Source organism: Lipotes vexillifer, unplaced genomic scaffold, assembly GCF_000442215.2.
Source record: "Lipotes vexillifer unplaced genomic scaffold, Lipotes_vexillifer_v1.1 scaffold1980, whole genome shotgun sequence".
Lineage (NCBI taxonomy): Eukaryota > Metazoa > Chordata > Mammalia > Artiodactyla > Lipotidae > Lipotes > Lipotes vexillifer.
Genome location: NW_006797999.1, coordinates 1,666,982 through 1,689,468, shown reverse-complemented (window position 1 = coordinate 1,689,468; position 22,487 = coordinate 1,666,982). Strand labels below are relative to the sequence as shown.

At 40.7% G+C, this 22,487-nt stretch overlaps 1 protein-coding gene across 1 annotated transcript in view; it reads left to right on the top strand.

The window, feature by feature from the left end:
- TENM3 (teneurin transmembrane protein 3) overlaps positions 1 to 22,487 on the top strand; it is a 181,564-nt gene that overhangs the window by 96,460 nt on the left and 62,617 nt on the right. Inside the window, exons 10-11 of the mRNA XM_007470027.1 lie at positions 6,855 to 6,881; positions 9,396 to 9,542. Coding sequence (XP_007470089.1) covers positions 6,855 to 6,881; positions 9,396 to 9,542 — 174 coding nt within the window. The remainder of the gene's footprint in view (positions 1 to 6,854; positions 6,882 to 9,395; positions 9,543 to 22,487) is intronic.

The window sequence follows — 22,487 nt, the reverse complement described above, 5'->3', positions numbered from 1 at the left end:
TCTCACTGCCGTGGCCTCTCCCGTTGCGGAGCACAGGCTCCGGACGCGCAGGCTCAGCGGCCATGGCTCACGGGCCCAGCCGCTCCACGGCATGTGGGATCTTCCCAGACCGGGGCACGAACCCATGTCCCCTGCATCGGCAGGCGGACGCGCAACCACTGCGCCACCAGGGAAGCCCGAGAGGACATATTTTTAAGGGGCCTGAGTAAATTGTTTTACAGCGTTTGAAATTATGTCGGTGTCATAATCCTTTATGACAGGGTAGTCAGTAATAAAACAGTACAGTGCATATCAGTTAAGGAACATCAAATCAATGGGTATGCGGCTTGCACACTGATTTAAACAGTTGCTGATTGGAATAAATGGATTTAATATGTACTTATTTGCAGACTGTAGCTTTTCTGTCATCCTACAGAAATTGGTACATGAATAATCTAAGAAAGATACCTACTTATAACTTTAATGAGACACTAACGTGAATCATTTTTAAGTCTGTATGATAAAGTATTACGAAACACACAATGCTAAATAAAAGCTTGTCCTCAACCCTGAGGACTCCGCTGTTCACCATGGTGAAGGATATGTCTGTATTTTATTATGGACTCATCTGATTGAATTATCCTCTTTTGGAGATGGGCCCCTAAGATCTTCGTGCAGTAATTAAACTGAGAAATATTTCTAGCGTTCTAGATTCTGTGTTCTTTGCCTGTGTCTAGGATATCCCCAAGAGTGAATTCAACAGTGAAAATACTGCCCTATTTAATGTGCTCCAACCAAGCACATTGTTGACAGCAGAAACAGCGTGAATAGATCACAACTACACACATCAGCAGCTGTGCACACACAGTCAAACTGTTGGCCTGTTTTCCCTTGTGAGCTGCCTAATGTAGATATAACCAATTTGGTTTGCCTTTGTTTCTTCTCTGGGTTTTGAAGAATCGGTTTGACAGTGAAAGGAAAGCAAAGTGGGAACGAATCTTATTCCGTGAAGACCTCCAATACCCCAGTTTCTCCCCCAGACAGGCACATATACTCCTCTGACCTCTTTTTTAAAGGAGCAGCCTTCTTTGGAACTGTCACTCAGCAAATATTTCTTATACAACAGACATCAGCTGAAATGATTCTGGTCTTTGATTTTTCAAACTCACTTGTTTTAATTTTTCCTGGTTTTATCCCTCAGTTTTAATATCCTGCCAATCGGTTTTCCAAACTTGGGATTTTTAGAACAAGTTACAGCAGTTCTCATTATAAAGGCTTCTTAACTACATAAAGCGCCCTCCTTTATGAGGCTGTGTCCACAGATTAATACTTCAAGTTGTTTGGATTTTAATCTTACTTCCCACTTTCTCTCTTTAATTGTCAATGTTGAAATAAGGATTTCCACATTTTTTGGTCTTATTTTCTCATTCAAGTAAACTCATTGACCAATCCCAAAACAGGTATGTTTCTCGTCTGTCTTACCCAGGTACACAGTTCTGCTTCTGCTGAGCTGTATGTAGAGCTTGTTTACTAAGTGTATGGACTTTGGTCTCAGACCACCTGGTTGGAATTTTGGCCACTTGAGGAAGTTATTTAATTTCCTGTGCCTCAAGTTTCCTCATTTGTGAAGTAGGGAAGATAATAAAAGTACCTATTACCCCACAGAGTGGTGAAAATTAAATGAGCCAGTTCATATAAAATGCTTGGCGTAGTTTTCAGCACATAGTAACAATCAGTAAAGGCTAGTGACTGTTAATACCGCTGTATATGATTAGGATAGATCGATCCGGCAGCCGGAGAGGAACAGACGGGTGAAGGAGAGGGAAGGATATTGTAAATGAGGTATTGCTCACATATGCTTCTTTCCCAAAAGGCAGCCTCTGTGTTATTCGTAGAATTTCTCCGGAAGCTGCAAACACACGTAGGACACAGTGTAACCGAACCCGGGTCCAGCTGCTCGCCGCTCGAAAGCCAATTCTTGAGACAAGTGTTGGTAGGAAAGGAAAAGTTTGCTTGATTTCGGAGGCCGGCAAGCAGAGGAGAGGGTGGACTCCTGTCCGAGAACCAACTCCCGATTGCTGTTCAGAGGACAGGGGCTTTTAAAGGGCAGTTTCAGGGCTGTACAGGCGGGGGGCGGGGGCAGAACAGCGTGGTCAGCTCTGACAAGTCACCTTGAAATCAGGAATGTGATGGTCTGATCGGCGTCACCTTGCTTGTTTTAAGTACAGTTGATCTTTAGTTCCAGGGTTTGTTCCCATTGCTTTGAGGCCAGCTCTCGGAATTGTGTGAAGTGGAGTAGCTTATGTCGGGGCCTCAGTTTGGTCGTCCTGTAGCCGTCCTCCTCCAGCTCGTGGAGGGTGTTTGTATCTACAGGGCAGCTCACGGGACACGGCTCAGAATATGATCTGCAGCCCTTGAGGAGCTGAAGGTCCTTGGCTGTGCTGAATGACCAAACTCCTATTATTTGTTTTCCTCTGTTTCTGCGTTTTCTCGCTTCTCTGATTATACTTATTCTTTGGCTAAAGTTTTTCCGCAGGCAAAAGGCAGGCTGAGGACCTGGGGACAAGGGCTGTAGGGTCCTGCTCCGTTTCAGTAGGACCACCATGATAAGGACATAGAATCATTTTCTTCAGCAGATATTAAGAATCCCTTATGAGCCAGGAGAGGGGAATACAGTGATTAGCGTGGCCATAGAGTTTGCATCTCTAATGGGGAAGATTTACACATTAGGTCACCTATGTCTGTATATTGTTAGAGCCTTGCGTTTTCCTGGAATCTCTTAACTGAAATGAATTGATCACGGCTGGTTCTGGATTTTTGTCTCCTCTCCTTTCACATGTACCCTGGTGTTTATAGTCCTAGACTTCATGCACGAGACGTATTCAGGGGGCAGAAGGGGAGAATCAGTCAACTAGAGGAAGCGGAGGGAGCGGGGCTGCCCATAATTTTGATGGATAAGCAGCTGAGGCCACAGCACGTAGGTAGAATTTCCAGAAAGATGCTGTTCCTCCCTACTCCACATTGGCAACGAAAATGGTACGAGAGGACTAACTATGAGCCAGCTCCTTCCCGGGGGGCTGTAGAATCCATGTCCTTTACTAAGCCGCACGAACAAGAGTAAATCAGTTTGTGTTCATCCCCCCACGCATCTTCCCCAAAAGTAAAGCGGGGAGAAGCATGGTAAACAGGGGCCTTGAAGAGAGAAAGAGTCTTTTTAGAAAGAAGCGCCTAGAGGGGAGTGTGTGAAGAGGATACAGTGCTAGTCATTCGCTTTGGTGATATTGGAGGTTTATGAGCTAATCATAGAATAAAAATTCTTTTGGGGAGCCAGACCTTTCTCCCACATCGCAGACTTCACTGAGCCTTTGCCCACCTGTACCAGCAATTAGACCAAGCACTTCCAGTGCATGGGCCCGAAACTGGCACAGTTGTTTCATTTGTTATGTTCTGGCATGAGTGTGTGTCGGAATGTATTTTGAAAGAGGGACAATTAAGGCCAAGATGAGCCCTAGCATTTGAAGACGCTCACCTGCCTTCTGCCACGTAAGCTGGGTCCACCTGGCACTTTCCCAAGGAAGCCTGTAGAAGACGTCAGAAAGATGGTGGCACCCTGTGGCCTTTGGGAGCAGGTATCTGCTGGGCTTCACGTCGGGTCAGGAAAGGTTGCACGGTACTTCTGAGCTTCTTTCATTCATTTCTTCTACCAAAGAAAAAATGTTTGTTTGTTTCTAACTGTCTAAGAGGAGGCATTAGTGGTTAAGAGCAGAGGCTCCAGAGCCAGGCAGCCTAGACAGCAGCCGCGGCCCTGTGCAAACCACCGCTCCTCCTTTCTTCATCTGTATTTACGGTATCAGCTGCATGTACATCGTAGGGTTGTGGTGAAGAGTAAATGAGAGAATGATATAAAGCACTGGGAGCTAGAAATTTGGGACTCAAAAATATATCAGCCAGGTGTTTGTAATCTGCAAGTTATGGAACCAGAGCTCCTGAAATGCTAGAATCACAAGCAGCACTTATGAGCGTGCGTGCTTTGTTTTCAGAGGGCGAGAGCGCAGAGATTCCGTAAGTCTCACCACTTGTCTCGGAGATCTGAGACCCCAGAAAGATTAAGAACCACTATCTTATAGGAAACACGGTAACACTCACCTCCTGTACCCCACAGGGGTCTTCTTAAAAGATAAATAAGCAAGAGGGAGGAGATATGGGGATGTATGTATGTGTACAGCTGATTCACTTTGTTGTACAGCAGAAACGAACACACCATTGTAAAGCAATTATACTCCAATAAAGATGTTTAAAAAAAAAAAAGATAAATAATTGAAACTCCAGGGAAAGTGTTTTATGAATACAACATTTTACTGGAGAACAGGTTTTGAAAGGGCTCCATTTTATATGTCTCGAGCTCATATTTATAAGAGTTTTCTTCTATAAAACAAATTTAAAACTTCTTAGTAGATCTAATAGGAACGACTTTCCTCTAGTGTCAGAAGACGGTTGTTCATTTCCAAAGTGATTTTTTTGCAACTTAATCTGCATTTCAGCAATTGATAAGTGTATTAATTTTTTAAATATACTGTATTATTTTTTACAATTATTGTTGCTAATGGCTTTTTACAGCATACCTGCATTGTTCTGATGATTTCCTGTAGTGGCTTATATAATGATGTTTTTATTGCAATTATTATCGTTAATAATTATTTGAACCTCATATATGGACATCTTCTTTTAACTTCATCATTTAGAGCCAGGCTTTTGTGGTATTGTCGGAAATTTTACTCTACGCGGCCAAAATATAGGTGGTGGTTTTTCTCCCGCTTCTCTCTTAGTCTTAAGCTATCAGCCTCAACTACTCCCTATGATATAAAATGCAAATGACACATCTTTGTATTTTTTTCTTCAGTACAGATATTTTTCTTATGGTTAGTTTTACAACTTTTTGCAAAACATGTTTTAAATATTTTTAATATGTAAAGCTTTATGTAAAATTTGACCTGCTGTATACTTTAAATGTTTTCTAATTTCAGCTCCACTTTCGATATTCTCTTGGCCCAATGACAAACCTACCTTTACCCATAATCCACTGTTTTGCATAATTGATTCTGTTTGCTAAAATAATGGGATTGGCTGGATTCTAATTTATTCCTCCTTTAAAACTACTAATCCAGATCAGGATTAATTACATTCCTTATTTTGGTTGTGTTAACTGAAGTGGACCTGATGTAAAAGCCAAAGACTTATACTCCAACTCTGATCAGTGTTATTAATTTTCATAAACTAAGAATTCCCTCAGAAGTACTACCCTAGCTGAACCAGAAACTCCGCAGTGTTTAAAGGCACTTTGTTTATCCTCCGTATTAAATGAGCTCTTCTGGGACTACTGGATTATATAATGTTTGGAAGGAATTATTAAGAAAGTATATGAATGATGTTATACAGTAATACATTTTTATTTTAATGTTTGAAAAGAATTATTTTTATGAAATTGTAATTTCAGACTAGTGCCTGACACTGTTTCTCCTCCGCCTTAATTTCTCCTGCAATATATTGTCAGCCATAAACGTGCTTATTTTTATATGCAATTCAAAAGCCTCTGATGGAATCCTGTGGCAAAGTGAGGCATCCTTTTATATACATGGTACAGATGGGTCTAAACCATTTATGGTTTTTTTTACACACGTGACAGAACTACCAGACTTGAGTAGCTCAACTGAAAGTTATCGTTTAAATCATTCTGTTAAAAGTTCTGCAACCACTTGCATATGTCAGTAATGAAAAATAATCAACATAAGCATCTTTGAAAAGCAATTTTAGACCATTAAGGATGTATGAATTTTGGCAAAGCGAGAAGATTTGAGGCTTATTAAGAATATATTAGGTCTCTCCAGTGAGTGAACGGAGGGGGATATTTATGCCTCTGTTCAAGAGGAAAGGTGTAGGCTAATTGTAAGCTCATGAAAGATGAAATGGACAGGTACAGTAAAAGACTTCAGTCTTCATCCTGACTGTTCCAGCAAAGCTTTTGTGAGAAGCAGAGCCTATTCCTGTATGAATCCTGAAAAGAAACGAGATCTCAGTCCGTGTTTCTTAATGGACTGTGTACGTGATACATCACTGTGCATCTGACATGTAGTCAAGGGCTACTGGGTAATCATATTCTACAGAACTTACATGTGCCTTTTTCATAATACCATATTAAATTTGCTCAAGGACCCTCAGTTTCCTTCTTTATTTTTTCTTCTTTATTAACCAGGTTTGATTATTTGTAAATATGCAAGTAACTCAAGAGAGAAGGTGAATGAACTAGAATTTCTGTGGGTTTATCTTGCAGGTTGAAGAAAGCATCTGAACATGTACATAAATGGCTCCTCTGGGCCTTCTGTGTACTCTTTCTGCCCTTCCGCTGTGTGACCCTTATGAACCTACTTTGTTAAAAACAAACCGAAAAAAAGAGAATTATTTTCTCACCTCCCCCCTCAAAAAAAACACGTTGATTATTTGTAGATCTCATAGTTGTAAATTTCCAAAATTATTTAGTAATAAAGAATTGATTCCATCTGTTCTACTTAGCTATGCTTTCGTATAATCTCGGGAAGGATCAGGGTGGGTCCATTCCAAATAATCTGCGAAAGGAAGTGTTAGTTTGCCTGCATACTTTTCCTGAAAATGCTGAGCATATCCTGGAATCGTGACTACATTTTCTAAAACGTGAATATATTGCATTTTTAGAAGATATGAAGTGCATCTCTGTCGTGTGTAATGGGAGTCTTATGTCAGCTGCAGCTACTCAATTTGCATGTAAATTCTGAAAATTTCCTTGTCCCATGTGACACTTCTGAAATGTCTGTCTGTTCTTTTTTCCTTTTTAATTTCTCAAGCTCACTATTTGGATAAGATAGTTAAAGGTACTGTATACTTGCTCTTTGTTGACATATCTCTATATAACCGTGTATTAGCTTGCACTAGGTATGAAAATAGACTGTTTTCATGCATATATTTGTAAATTATAAATCAGGCTTACATTATGTGAAATCCTTTGGATTTAAAGTATTGAGACTTGAATGTCTGTGTCTCATTTTTATAAGTTTGGGTTATCGCAGATTTCATCCTATGTAAAAACATTAGTTTTCACTGGAACCAAAAACTGAAGATAACAGTAATTTGCTGTTTTTTGTTTTGGGGGCTTTTTTTGTTTTGTTTTCTGGGGGTTTTTTTGGGGGGGGGGGCTTTAAGATCTTCATTGTTGGCAATTCAGCTCATAAGCTTTAAATTCTAAATCAAAGAATCATGAACGTTCACTCTTATCACAGAATAAGAAATTGTCAATCCAATGAAGATTCTGGTTAACATGTTGAGAGAAAATCTCATTTATCCTCATATGGAAACTTCTCTGGCTTTTTCTCAATGTTTTGAAATATATGTGATATCATAATTTATGTTTTGTGATTTTCTAAAACAACTACAAAATACTGTGCATTCTAGAAAACAGAAATGATAACACCACTCAGCAGAAAACAGCAGATTCTTTGTCTTCAGTTACCATAGAAATAAGTGAAAACCATACTTTTCAGAAGAGAAAATTCCCTTTCCCTTGCTCCTCAGATTACCTATTTTTTTATTCCTTGTTTGTGCTTTTCATTAGAATATGAAAATATTCATGACAATATCCAGGCTTTCATGTAATAACTTCTTGTGTGCATGCAGTCAGCTGCTGCACATCTTTGTCAGTGGGGCAGTTAAACCCTTTTGTTTTTTCATTAAAAGCAAAACAGAAACATCCATAAGGAAAATTCACCTTTTAGGTATTGAATAATCCATAAATACAGATGGTAATTGTCTGAAAGAAAAGAAGCAGCAAAATTAACCTTCTCCTGACCTGATGGTATCCATAAGTGTAATTTCATCAATGCCCAGCCACAAGAGACTGTCAAAATAGTCTTCTTTCTGTTAACTCTAATCTTAAGAGACAGAAAGTCTCTTTGAGATCTTTTCATTTCAAGTTCCACAGTGGAGGAGGGGAAGCCAAGGTATGAATAATTCTTTTAATACAGACTTAAAATAAACATCCTTAAACGGATCGTTCCCTTAAATTGTGTCACCAAAACAAGAGTAGCATTCTAACTATAAGGAGCTGTAGGACAAGCTCCAACTGCTAGAGCAAGTGTTTTTTTTTACTAATATATATTTTATACCAAATTATAAGTAATTCTTTCCAAAGAGATCTGATTAATAGCCAATTATTCTTGCCGTTTTAGAGCATGTATATCCTCGGTTCTGTCAGTGTCGTGTCACGCTCATAGACAGGAGCACCAGAATCTACCCAAGTGTCATCCTCATAAACAGATCGTGTTGGCTGCATGCCAGTTATCATCTGTAGGAAGTGGCAGAATTTTTTTTTTTAATGTCATGTTAGGCTGAAACAATTATAGATTTTGGATATATTAAATTATTTTCATTGTTTCCCAAATTTTCCCTCCTTGCCCATAAAAGCAGACAAGATAGGATATAAAGGTAACAGCATAAAAGCTTTAGGGAGATTGTCACAAACTATCACTCTTCGCGCTCTGTCTTGAAGCACGTGACTACCGTGTTTTTGTTCGGTCTCTCGATGTTTTACTGTGGTCCTTATGGTATTTCATTTTGTCCGTCCTAAGTAATCAAATATGCACAGCTCTTACATTCGGTTGGAAATCCTGTCGGTCCTGTCCCATCCGTATGCAGCCCGAATCCTAATGTTTGTTAGAATAGATGCTAAGCTGCTTCCCTATTTCCTGGGCTTTGCTTATTCTGTGAAAAGGAATGTATTCTCGGCATAAAGTATAGTCATTAATACTGGCCTATACTTTGTGCAGTTATTTAATGCACTGTAATTTCACATGAATATACGGCAACTCTGAGGCCAGATCAAATTAATGTTCTCTTTTCAACATCATTCATATCCTCATACCCGCTTTCATGCTTTTAAATTTAGAGGGAATTTTTGAAAGCAACAAGGCGCTTTTAAGAAGGCATGTCTAACCAGTGACCAGTATTGTTTACAACAGATTAAAAGTCTATTCTAGGGCTTCTGAAGTGATCTTGTTGTGACGCTTTTTTCACACCTTACAGTCAACCTTGTTGCTTTGCTAAAGGAAAAAAAGTTAATTTTGTCTGGCCTGCAGCAATTTAGTGGATCATTGCAGGTATTTCTGTCCTGCACAGGTAAGTGGTGTCTCAAGGGTCAGGCCGATCAAAGATGCCACTTGGATAAGAATGAGATTCCTTAGATAATGTTGCTGTTTCTATCCATGTGCAATTACAGTATTTGTGCTGTTTCGAAAGGCCTGTTCCCACTAAGTGTCCCTCATTTGTTTATTTGAGGTGCAAAAACTTTCAATACTCAAATCACTTCTGTTGTCCTTCTTTGTCTCTTTTGACAGAGGGGTGCCCCGGTCTGTGCAACAGCAATGGAAGATGCACACTGGACCAAAACGGCTGGCATTGTGTTTGCCAGCCAGGGTGGAGGGGAGCTGGGTGTGACGTGGCCATGGAGACCCTCTGCACAGATAGCAAGGACAATGAGGGAGGTAAGAGACGCTGAACAGGAAAGCGAGCTTGTGCCGGAACTCAGGTTTATGAGTTCTCGCGGGTATCCTGTTATCTGTTGCCAAAAAAAAAAAAAAAAAAAATCCGATCCCCATAGATTAAAATTTTGAAAAATGTATGAGTGCTGATAGGGTGAGTTTGCTCCCTATTTTCCCTGAGACAAATGCAAGATTATCGTCATTCAGGGAAAAGGCAAGGTAACCAAGCTACCGTGTAATGTACATTGTTCTCCATTCCTCGTGGTAATCTCCAGGTGACAGTTCTCCTCGGTGCAGTTTTTAGGACCCTGTAGATTGGGAGCTCTAAAGCAGTATTTTAATAATGCAACATTCCAAAAGGTGCAAGACAGCTCCCAAGCTCTTCTGTTGGAAGGCCTGGATGAAAAGAAAAAAAAAAAAAAAACAGGGACAGAAAGCAATCCCCTTGAAGCTGTACTTCCAGTGTCTTTTTTTTTTTTCTTTCCAGTGTCTTTTTATCCTTAACTTTACACCCTGTGAAAAGGATTATGATATTCCACCCCATATAAGCCCAGGGTTAAGAAATAATTATTTCCCCCATTGCGCACATCGTCCGTGCTAGTGTATTTCAATTTCAGAGAACAGAGAAGTGAGAGTTAGTGTTTGTCTCCAGTGATGGAGGACTTGCCCCTGGAGCTGTTCAGTTTTGGTGTCCCTTTGGGACTGAGGTTTTTTGGAAGGATTCAGTTTCTGTCTGGACCTCTGTGGTCACCTGCTGTGTGGGTTAGTGTGTGTGTGTTTCCCTACCCCCACCTTCCTTCCACCTGCCCTTTTGGGAGTGTCCACGTGGGCAATATAGTGTTGGTTAAAAGTGCAGATTTAGAGTCAGATCTTCCCTCCAACTCGTAGTGCTTATGTGACCTTAGACAAGGTTCTTATCCCCTTACATTTCAATTGCTTCATGTATAAAAGAGTGATAAAGACGTTTCTGGAAGGATTTAGCGAGAGAATGTTTGTAAAGTACTTAGTGTATTGCCGGGGATATATTATATTGTAAGTAGCAGCTATTGTTATCCTATTTTCCTTATTTTGCTTTCAAAAGTGCTCCCCTTGACTGGGTGAAATTCATAAAAGGTTGTCAGAGAAGGTTGAATGGCCTTTTCCTTTCCAAATAGAGTGGGCCTAACTTCAGGCAGACCTCGGAGATATTGCGGGTCCGGTTCCAGACCACTGCAGTAAAGCAAGTACCAGAATAAAGCAAGTCACACTAATTTTGGGGTTTCCCAGTACATATAAAAGCTATGTTTACCCTACACTGTTAAGTTACCCTATACTGTAGTCTGTTAAGTGGGCAATAGCCTTATGTCTAAGAAACAATGTACATACCTTAATATAAAAATATTGCTAAAAAGTGTTAACCGTCATCTGAGCCTTAAGCAAGTTGTAACATCAAAGTCGTAACATCAAACATCAAAAAACCCATCATAGATCACCATCACAGATATAATAATGAAAAAGTTTGAAATATTGTGAGAATTACCAAAACGTGACACAGAGACGCAAGGTGAGCAAATGCCATTGGAAAAATGGCGCGATGGTCTTTGCTCCATGCGGAGTTGCCACAAACCTTCAATGTATGAAAAATGCAATATCTTCGGAGCACAATAAAGGGAAACACAGTAAAAACAAGGCCTGCCCTGTACTGTTCTCTCAGAAGCAGAGTGCCGGAACCAACTGTCAGCTCTCCCCATTGCCCCCCCCACACACACACACACACACACACACACACACACACACACACACTCTACAGTCATTCTGAAACCAAACGTTATTTGTGTCTCGTCTTCCTAAGAGCTGCAATTCTCCCCTTTCATTCTAGCACATTGGTCAGTATTTTCCCTGTTTTCTTTTGACCTGGACTCTTGAGAAACTTGAGCCACTAGTTCTGAGCTGAAGCCTCCTTTGCCGTCTGCTCCTGATAGATTTAGGTGGTCCTTAGCCCTCGCAGCCTCTCCTGCCTAATGATATGCAGTTGCCCCAATTCCTCCTCAGCGCGCCCATGTGCCTGTCTTAGGAACCACAGCATCAGTCCTCTCTGACCCCCAGCCCAGACGGCAACTTTCCTCCTTGCTTTCCCCGAGAGGCCCCTACCCCACTGTGTTCTATTGCCCAGGGAGGAAGGAGAGCTTCCCTTCCTCCTTTTTTTTTTTTTTTTTTTATTTTCTTTTTTTTTTTTTTTTTTTAATTACTCTTTTATTTTTTATTCTTTTGCCACACAGCATGAGGGATCTTAGTTCCCTGACCAGGGATCGAACCCATGCCCCCTGCAGTGGAAGCGCGGAGTCCTAACCGCTGGACCGCCAGGGAATTCCCTTCCCTTCCTCCTTGATCAGATATTTCACTCTTGTCTTCTAAAAGATTGACCTTGAGGAGGTTACAGACTCTTGCAGAGGGAAGCAAACTGCAGGGCCAAGTCTGCAGAGACGCTGCAGAGTAACTGAGGGCTAATCGACTCTTCAGTATTGTTATCAGCTAAGGAGGTTTCTCTCTTTCCTCAAAATTTATCAGCTGTGAATTTGCCTCGTTCCCCCCTTGTTTATTCTTCTTAGCCTGAAGCTAGGCTATCTCTAGACTTGCCTCTCCAAGGGGAAATCTGAGCTGATAGAAGACCTCCTGTGGATTCTCTACTTATCTCATATAATTTGTATTCCTGTCCCTAACCTAATTTTGTTGATCTTCTGAGAAGGAATCTCAGTGCCAGCTTTATTATATCCTGAGATTGTAACCTGGGTGCCTTATAACCCAAGCTAGAGGGTTCCTTGAACTTAAGCACGGGCTGTGTGTATACAGACAATATTTTCCACGCCAAACCCCAACTCAAGACACATAATCTGGCAATTAAGGATATCATTATCATTATATGAGGACAATAAAACAGAATGTTTAAAATAAGGACGATACTTGAAATTCTGTGATACATAGGAACTGTACCATTAGAGATCTATTGTCTAAACTAAGTTTGATGTCAAAATGGTGAATTAGCCAGAAAGTAGCCATAAGTAATTTGATTTAACACATTAAGTGGCTAAGGAGGAGGAGGTGAAGAGGTTGATTTGGCCCAAATCAGAAATTAAACGTATCATACGAGTAGCTGCTAGTCTAGTCTGAGTCATTTTGTAGAACACAACTGTAAGAACTTTGCAGAACACACGCACGCACGCACGCACGCACACACACATGCACGCACACAAACACACAAAGAAAGTTGCTTACTACTCCCAGAACTGAAAAGGATATATTTAAAAATTTTAGAAAGGACAGCCACATATGGTGAAATAAATATTTTTTTCTTACACCAAGCATCTTCCTTCGCCTCCAAAATATACCTTCCTTTACCAGATCCACTTCACCCCATTTCTACTGCCTAAGCCTAAAGATCCTCAACCTATGGATCTCACTAAATAAATAGGTGACCCGGGCTTCCCTGGTGGCGCAGTGGTTAAGAATCCGCCTGCCGATGCAGGGGGCACGGTTGGAGCCCTGGTCCGGGAAGATCCCACATGCCGCGGAGCAACTAAGCCATGCACCACAACTACTGAGCCTGTGCTCTAGAGCCCGCGAGCCACAACTGCTGAAGCCCGCGTGCCACAACTACTGAGCCCGCACACCTAGAGCCCATGCTCCACAACAAGAGAAGCCACCGCAATGAGAAGCCCGCGCACTGCAACGAAGAGCAGCACCTGCTTGCCACAACTAGAGAAAGCCCGTGCGCAGCAACAAAGACCCAACGCAGCCAAAAATAAATAAAATAAATTAATTTTTTTAAAAAATAGGTGACCCTCTCTGCCTGTGGAGCCAGCTTCCCGTTTATGTCTCTAACATGCATGAGGAAGAGCAGCCTTCGAGGGGAATCTGCAATGAGGACCAAGAGAGGTGGGCTACCAATAAAGTAGCCTCCGGAGGGGCTTTAGCTACTCTCGCAGCAGCTGCGTGGTCGTGAGAAGTAAATCTCCTGTTCAGTCGGACGTTGTTTCTTTAAGGCTCAAATAAATAGCTGTTGCATACACAGACTCATTAGCTTTTCAGAACTAAGGCCATCTTTTACCCACCATAAAGGCCTTGACAAAGATCCCCACTCTCTGTGGACTCAACAAGGCGTCTCCCCCTTTGCTTCTCAAATCTGAGCTCCAGGTGTCGCACAGAGGCAGCTGGAGCAGACCTCGGGGCAGAGGTGGGCTATGGGAGAGTCAACTTTTAAATCACGCAGTGGACGTCAGAAACTTGTGGTCACCGGACCAGAGAATTGTGGCGAACGTCTCCACACAGGGCCTGTAGGCACTTTGGAAGCAAGGACGAGATAGCCCTTTCTCATTGGAAACGCTTTCTGAGCAAGGGATCCCGCTGCAGGGGCCTCCACTTGGCTTTTACGTATTTCTTCATCGGCTTTGTCTTCACCTGCAAAGTCATCCTCCCTCTAGCCTGAGCCTCGTCTTTTTCATATCCCGGAACTCACTCTGCTGGTGAAGTCACTAAGATCAGAGAAAAGACAGGTGAGGAGATGGGAACTGATCCCTAGTAAATGCTGTGTGTCTGGAGTGGGGTTGAGGACAGTGACTCCATACCGCCCATCCTCAGCTTATATAACTGACAAATTTGGAGAGAAGTGCACCTAGGCGTACAGACAGTGGTAACAGATATCTGGGTTACTCATCTGTCAACTCTGCTTGTTCTCTTGTTCTATGGTGGCACCATTCTCTGGATGTCTCTCCCACCAGCTCGAGGTTTACATTCCTCTAGCATAACAAGCCCAGTGCAGGGAGGACACCTTTTTCAATGGTTACATGAGACCTGGGCCTGGCCCGAGCCCGACTCTCATTGGTCTGAATTAGGTCACCTGCCCTACAAGGAAATTGAAGTTCTGTCTCCAGAATAAAGGGGTAAGGATGGTGTGTAGGCAAAAAAAAAACAGATTCCACTATCAGAATATAAATAGCTGTCGATAGCGTTTAGTTTTAGTATAACCAGACAGTATACTCCATTAACCATTTCATATGGCTAGTAGAATTCTGTTAGTTTCAGAAGGAATCTTCTAGCCTCTCTCTCCTCCCTTCCCCCACAAATTCCAGCCTTCTCACTTGAGAACAAGGAAGCCAGTGATGAGCCTCTGACATGCTTTCCATGCCTGAGACTGACGAGGCAGCTCTCAGTTCTCTCCCAAACACTTCTGTACGCATCGTCAGTTTCACTTGGTCACCCTACTACAAATCTCATTCAATAGGGGGTGTCTTGACTTTCAGTAGCTCCCCATATGGTGGTCCCACTAATAGAAGCATCAAAATGCAACAGCTTGCCAGACACAACTCGGTTTTTTGTTTTTCTGTTTTTTGGGTTTTTTTGCGGTACGCGGGCCTCTCACTGTTGTGGCCTCTCCCGTTGCGGAGCACAGGCTCCGGACGCGCAGGCCCAGTGGCCGTGGCTCACGGGCCCAGCCGCTCCGCGGCACGCGGGATCTTCCCGGACCGGGGCACGAACCCGTGTCCCCTGCATCGGCAGGCGGACTCTCAACCACTGCGCCACCAGGGACAACTCGGTTTTTATAGAGACTCAAGATGCTTATTAATGAGATGATTTCTCTAGAATATATTGTCTCTGGCAGTGGTTACCGTGTTCCTATTGTCCTTCTCATTCGGGAGATCTCGTCAGAGTTTCCTCTGACATCTTGCTTCCCTGTCTGGTCCTCCAGTGGATAGCTCCCCTGTGGGGACCAGAGGCATGCGATGCAAGCCCTCTCCTGCATATTGGATGGTTGAGGGCCCAAGAATGACTTAAAACCTCTTCCTAAATTTTGTGAAAGATGGTAGAGTGTCAAAGTATAAATCCTGCCAGGAAAGATGCATCTTACTTGTAAGTAGATAGTTATTCTTTGTCCTTTAGAGTTGCTACTCCATGGGGCTAGATGTCAGGAAGATGTATCTAAAACAGGCTGTTTTTACATCTTCAGAGGTTGATAATTGTAGAGATTACAATTCAACTGAATTAATTTCTAAATAAGCTCAGATTCAACTGAGCTTATTTAGAAATTAAAAAGAAACCGTAATGAGAGAGAGAGAGAAAGGAAGGAAGAAAAATGCAAACGAAAGATTCAAACTGCAGGAGAAAGCAGGAGTGTGCTAGCAGTGAAAATGAGGAGGGAAACAATGAATGAAATTTTAATGTAAGCCTCAGAATGAGTGTGATGAACGGACAGAGCTGGTCTAAGTTTGGAGATTTACCAAATGAAAATAGGGAAATATTTGAAAATAGATTTTTAAGACGTCCTAGCAGGAGGATGAGACAATTGTGTTCTCCAAAAAACATATTGAAAAATAAAAGTTAAATAAAATAGTAACAGAAATGGGAAGAGGGGGGAAAAATGGTTTAAAGAAAGAAGAAAGAGGGAGGGTGGGAGGGAGGGAAGGGAGGAAATTACAAGAGTTCCTAAGTACTTCTTAAAAAGAATCCAGATATCAGAATGTAGAATGGCACTCAGTCTCAGAGCCTTAAAATACATTAACCTGGCGGATGATTTGGGGCAGGGGGAATTACTATTCATTTGAAAGACTCTATGAGATCCTACTATAGGGAGAGATTCAGGTTACTCTGAACCCTTTTACTATCCACAGAAGTTTTAGAGCCCTGGGAATCCCCGTCTAGGAAAGAGAAGTCCAGCTTGTGCTCTCAGAAGCAAAGGACCCCAGTAGCCTCCTGGTAGTACACAGGCAACATGGGGTTTGATCACTGTTTTTTGAATGAGTTTTAGAAGGAGAGGAAAATCAGAGCCACACAGGCTGGAACTACAAGTCTCCCCTGTATTTTACACCCATTACCATTTGCTGCCACCGCAGGCTTCACAACGTAACAAAGGGCATCGCACAGAACCTGTTTAGAAAGTGTCCCCTTTCTCCATGTTAAGAACCTCTGCATTCCTGGGGAGGGTTATTACTAGTAACCATACACAGGTGCTACATTCTCATTGTCAAGAGTAACCACTGTCAACAACTTACAGAGTGCGTGTTTCTACGCCTCCTTCAGTGAATTTAGATGCACATTTATGTTTTTAAACGTAAGCGGGATAGGTACTGTTCTAAATTTGATTCTGCCAAAGAGGGTAACTTAGAGGTTTTTTCATGTCAGTACATATAGGCCTATCTCCTACTTTATAACAGAAACATGGTTGTCCTAATGAATTTTACCACTACTAATTAATAATTATTTAGTTGTTTTTCTTTGTTTTTGCTCTTAGTATAAAGACAAATCTGTAGTGAATCTGTGTGTGTATATCTGCATATAAATCTGTGTAAATGTACAAATATTTCTTTGGGACAGATTTTTAGAAATGAAATTGCTGGGTCACGGGGTATTTTAATTTTTAATTCTGGTAGCTACTGCCAAATTGCCTTGCAAGTAAGTTTCACCATTGTACACTTCATCGGTAGGAGAGTGCTTATTTTCCCCACGTTCATTAGCTGTACATGATCATTGTACATAAGCAAAATTGTCCAACAAAATGAAAAATATGAATTTTGTCTGCTGGGTGGAAATGACTCCATTTTTATTGTTTTAATTTGCATTTCCCCAATTACTAGTTCGATTGATGATCTTTATATATGTTCCTTGATTGTTTGCATTTCTTCTTTTGCTAATTGCTTATTTATTTCTCTTGACCATTTTTTTCTGTTGAGTTACTTGACTTTTTCTTTTTAATTTTTAGGAGTTCTTTGTATATTCTTCTTATCAGTTCTTTGTGAGGTGTGTTGCAGATATTTTATCCCAAGTTTTCATTATCTTTTAACTTTGTTTATGGTGTCTTTCATCATGCGGAAATTTTCAAACGATAAACTTTTACAAGGTAAATGTTTATAAGGTTTAACTTTTCCTTCATGAATTCTGGGTTGTGTGTCTTTATAAGTACATACATAAGTTGTACTTATGTGTAGTATTTCCTATAATTTCTTCTAATACTTTTTGTAATTGTATGGATTGCTTAATGTCCGGTTCATCAAGAACATGTAAAGATACCCATTAGAGTAAAAATAGAAACAGGAATTCAAGGATTAGCATAGTGTCTGAGGGCAGGAGAAAGGTGATGAAAGAAAATCAGCACATGTCTCTGCTCTGCTTTTAAGACATCATTTTGACCTGTTTAGATCTCATAATCTCTAGGAACTGAATTGATTCTTCACTTCATTCAGCAAAATTATTGTATGCGTACTTGGTGCCAAGAAGTACGCGTCCCAAATTCTGGTGCTACAGCGGTGAACTAGGTTAGCCCTCAAGGAGCTTCATGAGACCACTGTCTGTGCTGATTGCTAAGGGAATTGGGGAGGCGGATAAGAGAGCAGGTGAGAAGTCTCCCTGCAGAGGAGATAATAATCACAAAGGTCTTGTAAGCCAGGTTAAGGAGTTCTAACTACTCAGAAAGCAGCAGGGACCAATTAAAGGAAGTATTTTAGCTAGAGAAGTGAAATAACCACATTTGATTTCTACCAGGATTACTCAGATTCAAGTGCTGAGAATGAACAGCTAGGACAAGACTGGCGCCTGGGAAACCAAGCCCTTGTTGAGATCTTGTCAAGAAGCGACCATGTGGTCTAGACGGTTGTTGCGGTGAAATGGAAAGAAATAGACCGATTCAAGAGATGTTTGGGGTGGAGAAAAGGAGGATCTGGTCATTGGTGCAGAGAAGCAGGGAGAAGAGGAGTCAAGGTTGACGTTCAGGTTTTTTCTGCTTTGAGAAACTGGGTGAGTGGATGGAGGAACCATCCCTGAAATAGGAAATGCGGAGGAAGCGGGTGTGCAGAGAAGATCATATTTGTTGTGTCTCAGACGTGTTAAGGTTTCGATGCCCGTGCAATATCCAAGTGGAAATATCTAAGATCGGTTGTGGATTTGGAGTTCAGGAGAATGATCAGCCTGGAGTCATTAGCCTTGAAATGTTGTGAACATAGAGAGAATAAAGCCACCAAGAAAGCGCTGCTGTAGACAAACCAAGAAGATATAGAAAACCAAACATGATCCCAATTCAGTAATAAATGAATTTCATGCATGGTACGGAATGGTGACTTAAAAGAGCAACAAAGGGTATACCCGTACGCTGTGAAAATTCTAAAATCCACAGAGAAAATACCGCATGAGAATTTCTACCTCTACCTCCAAGTTGAAGACGGGGGAGGGGCTTCCAAATACTGTGGGGAAGGGCAGTGGGCATTAATTAATTATCTTTCGAGCAAAGATGAAAATTCATTCAAAGGAAATTCATGACTTTTTATCCAGTCAGTATGTCAGGGTTTTAAAAAACAAGTTAAAATATCCATAGCTGCTTAAAAGACAGAAGCAGATCAAAGCCAGCATAGAGGGTAAACTGGGAAAAGAGGGAGTCAGGCATTTTCATTATCTATTAGCAAAATAGGCATTAAATTTGCCAGAAAAAAAGTCAGGAATGATTTAAAGACTATAAGGAAATAGGGCAGGGTAGAAACTTGAAAGCAAGACTAGAGGTTGGCAAACTGTTACCCCTGGGCCAAAGCTTGTTTTTGTAAATAAAGTTTTATTGAGACACAGTCACACCCACTCATTTACATATTGTCTCTGGCTGCTTTAGAGCTCTAAAGGCAGAGTTAAATACTTGTAGCAGGGACTATATGGTCCACAAAGTCTAAAATATTTTTTATCTGGCCCTTTATGAAGTAAGTTTGCCAGCCACTGTTACAAACCAATGAAAGGGTTAAGAAAGATGAGAACATGTTTTGAAATGATAACAGAACAGTAACATTGAGGATTAAGTGGAAGGAAGCATACTCTAGATTGTCTATATCAAAGTACCACTTAACATTGCGAAGCCTAACCAGGAGAAAGAGGGGCTCTTAACTGATCATTGGAGTTGTTATTCAGTGGGTTTTGAACAGTTCTGATTTTCTTTAGATTTTTTTACGATTAATTCTATTAGCTAAGGCTTCCACACCAATCTCAATTTAAGCCGACCTAATATTCCTGAGACTAAAATGGAACATTGATGATTTTGAGAAGCTCTTCCACGAAGTCACTTTTACTACCGTATACATTTGGGCAAGTGGGTAATCAGCTTAGTTTTACTAGATAGCCCTAGCCACGTGAGTATAGACAAAGAATGAAAAATGTTTTCTCGAGTTATAGGAAGCCAGATTCATAACCATCCGTCACTTGCTTGGGCAAGTTACTGATAAACTCTGCAGAAAAATAACAAACCATGTGTCCCTGCAACTCGGCTGTTGAAAATGAGATTCTTTCTCTGATTGATGTTAGCAGAGAGGCTTGTAAAAATGCATTCCCACCTGATTAGTTCAGAAGGTGTCAATCTCATGCAGTTTTATGACCTGCAGACTACATGCCAGATGCATGTTTGCGTTTTATAAACTAACAAAGATGAATGATGAAATTTGAGCATTCCTCTTTGGCCAGCTGTACCATATAGTGCCTAAAGGAAGACACTGTGGGGATATAATGGGGGACAAAGTGGGGGGGGGGGAATTTAACCCTTAATTTACCAGATTAATGGAGATAAAATATAATGTTTGGAAGTACTTTCACTATTAAGTAGTTTCTACTTATGTTAAAAAACAAACGTAGGGGAAAAACCTGTAAGAATATAAAATATTTGTGTGGAATTACTCTCCCGAGCATATGCACACCCCATTCTAAATCCATGGAGTCAGCGCTCTTAGGTACATCATAAAACAGATTAAAGATTCCTCATGAAGTCTCAACATATGATCATGAATTGTTACTGAAAGGGCTTTTTTTAAATTGTTTTTTGAAGCTGAAAATGATTTAGGGGCACTAGGTCAACCATCTACGGTTTTAAACATCTGAATCTTCATAACTATGCTTCTATTTCTTTGAGACAGATGGAGAAAAATGCAATATATTGCATTATTATAACATATCCTCTTGAAAAAAAAGCCTCTATCATAGTTTCATCTTTCTTCCACTAGAAATATTGAAGAATATTTAGACATTTTTCATCTTTGTGGCCTTTTGGCTAAGAAAGCAATATTTTGATAAATTTCTATGAAATTTCAAAGCTCAGTTTCATTTGACTTTCTTAAACATGATTTTAAATTTTTGTCAAAGAATAAATATACAGTTTCAAGTAGTTAACCCATTTTTTAGAAATATAACAGACATCTACATGAAAATGTAGCTATAATTTAAAAAACTATGTAATAAGATCTACTTATCAGAAATTCTGACTCATACATTTTCATGTCAAATTATGGTGTCAAAAAGTTAAAATAGTAATGTAAAAAGAGTCCAACACCATACACTTAATTCCAATATTTACGTATTAAGCCTGTTTTTTCAACTATAAGGGAAATAGTGAGATTTTTAGTTAGTGTCTCTGGATAAACGGCATCTCTTTCAGTTTCAAGTGACAGAAAGGCCACAACCCAAACAGGCTTAAGGAAGTAGGCAATGCTTTGGCTTCTAGAACTGAAAAGCTCAGGAGGTCAGGGTCAGCTTATTGCAGAAGCCCCAAAGGCGTCACTATGACCTGTTGTCTTAGGTCTCCAGCTCTTGACTTTGCCTCTTCTGGGATGACTCCGTTCCCAGACAGGTTCTGCTGTAGTGGCAGCAAGAGGGAGGCAGCAACCCCGGCCTCACAGCCTTACAGCTCCAAGCCTGGGGGGATGGGAGCTGATGGGGCAGGATTGCTTTTTAGATAGTTCCTGAAATTCAATCTGGCTTGACAAGTTAGCTCACATGTACATTTCTGAACCAAGCACGAAGGGAAATAGGCACATAGACTTGAGAGTTGGGGAGAACTGGGTACCCAAATGAAAGTTCAGAGCTGTTGCACAAAGAAGGGGAAATGAGTGTTACGAGAAACCACAAGTGTTGACAACGTTCTTCAGGTGGGAGCCAGGCCCCTCATCTCCTGTTTCTTACCTTATCTGTGTTGTTGACCTAATTCTAGCCTGGGCAATATAATTCAATTTAGTCTGCTTTCTTTTGTCTCAGTTTGCTGTCAGATAATGAATGGGCAAGCTTATGTTCTATTAATGAGAGTAGCCTAAAGCAAAAAGAAAAAAAATGACTAGTGTGTTTTTTTTAAAAAGAAAAGTTATTTCAAAACACTTGTGTAAATAAAATATATAAGGTCAGCTAGATATTTTCAGCTGAGTTTGCCATAGTAGGGTCACACCAAGACCTAAAACTTAGGTGTGAAGATTTTATAATGATTTTTTGTCTGTTCTCCCAAAGGCAGTTAAAGTCTTCGGAAACTAATGGTTTTATTAATCTACACTGAGAAATGAAATTGCCAAGCAGATCAAAATTCATGTATCAACTGGTCACTGAAAAATGACCTTAAAGGATAATGGCATCAACCATCATAACCTGACTCTTATCTGCTAATGGAATGGTTTAAATGTTTCAAACAAAATTCTTACACGGGCCATTGAATGTAGTTTCCTTCTGATATTCCTGGAGAATGCTCTGGAAGATTCTACCCATTACTCTTGTTATGTCACCAACAGTGTAGGTCAATTTTTAGTGATAGGTTTCTTATCATTTCCGATATTATGGCGTATTTACATTAGCCACATTTTTATTAACATCTGCATTTTAAAGGACGTGTATTAAGAGCTCAGGTTCCTGTTTAAAATATGAGCAATGCCTTAATTTTATACGGAACACACTTTACCATCCCTGGGAAAATGATTTCCTTGAAAGGCGGTTGGCTAATCTCATTCATTATATCTTACTCTGTATATGTATTTCACGGACTTTCATGTTCTGACCTTTTCCCAAATTTTAGATGGGGGAACAGCCGGTTAGTGGAGCAGTCTGAACACACACAGTATTTACCAATTAAGTCCACCGTTGTGTATGGGCACAGTTCGTGGCACCTCAAAACAGTTACAGTAGTAACCTCAGAGCTCAGTGATCACA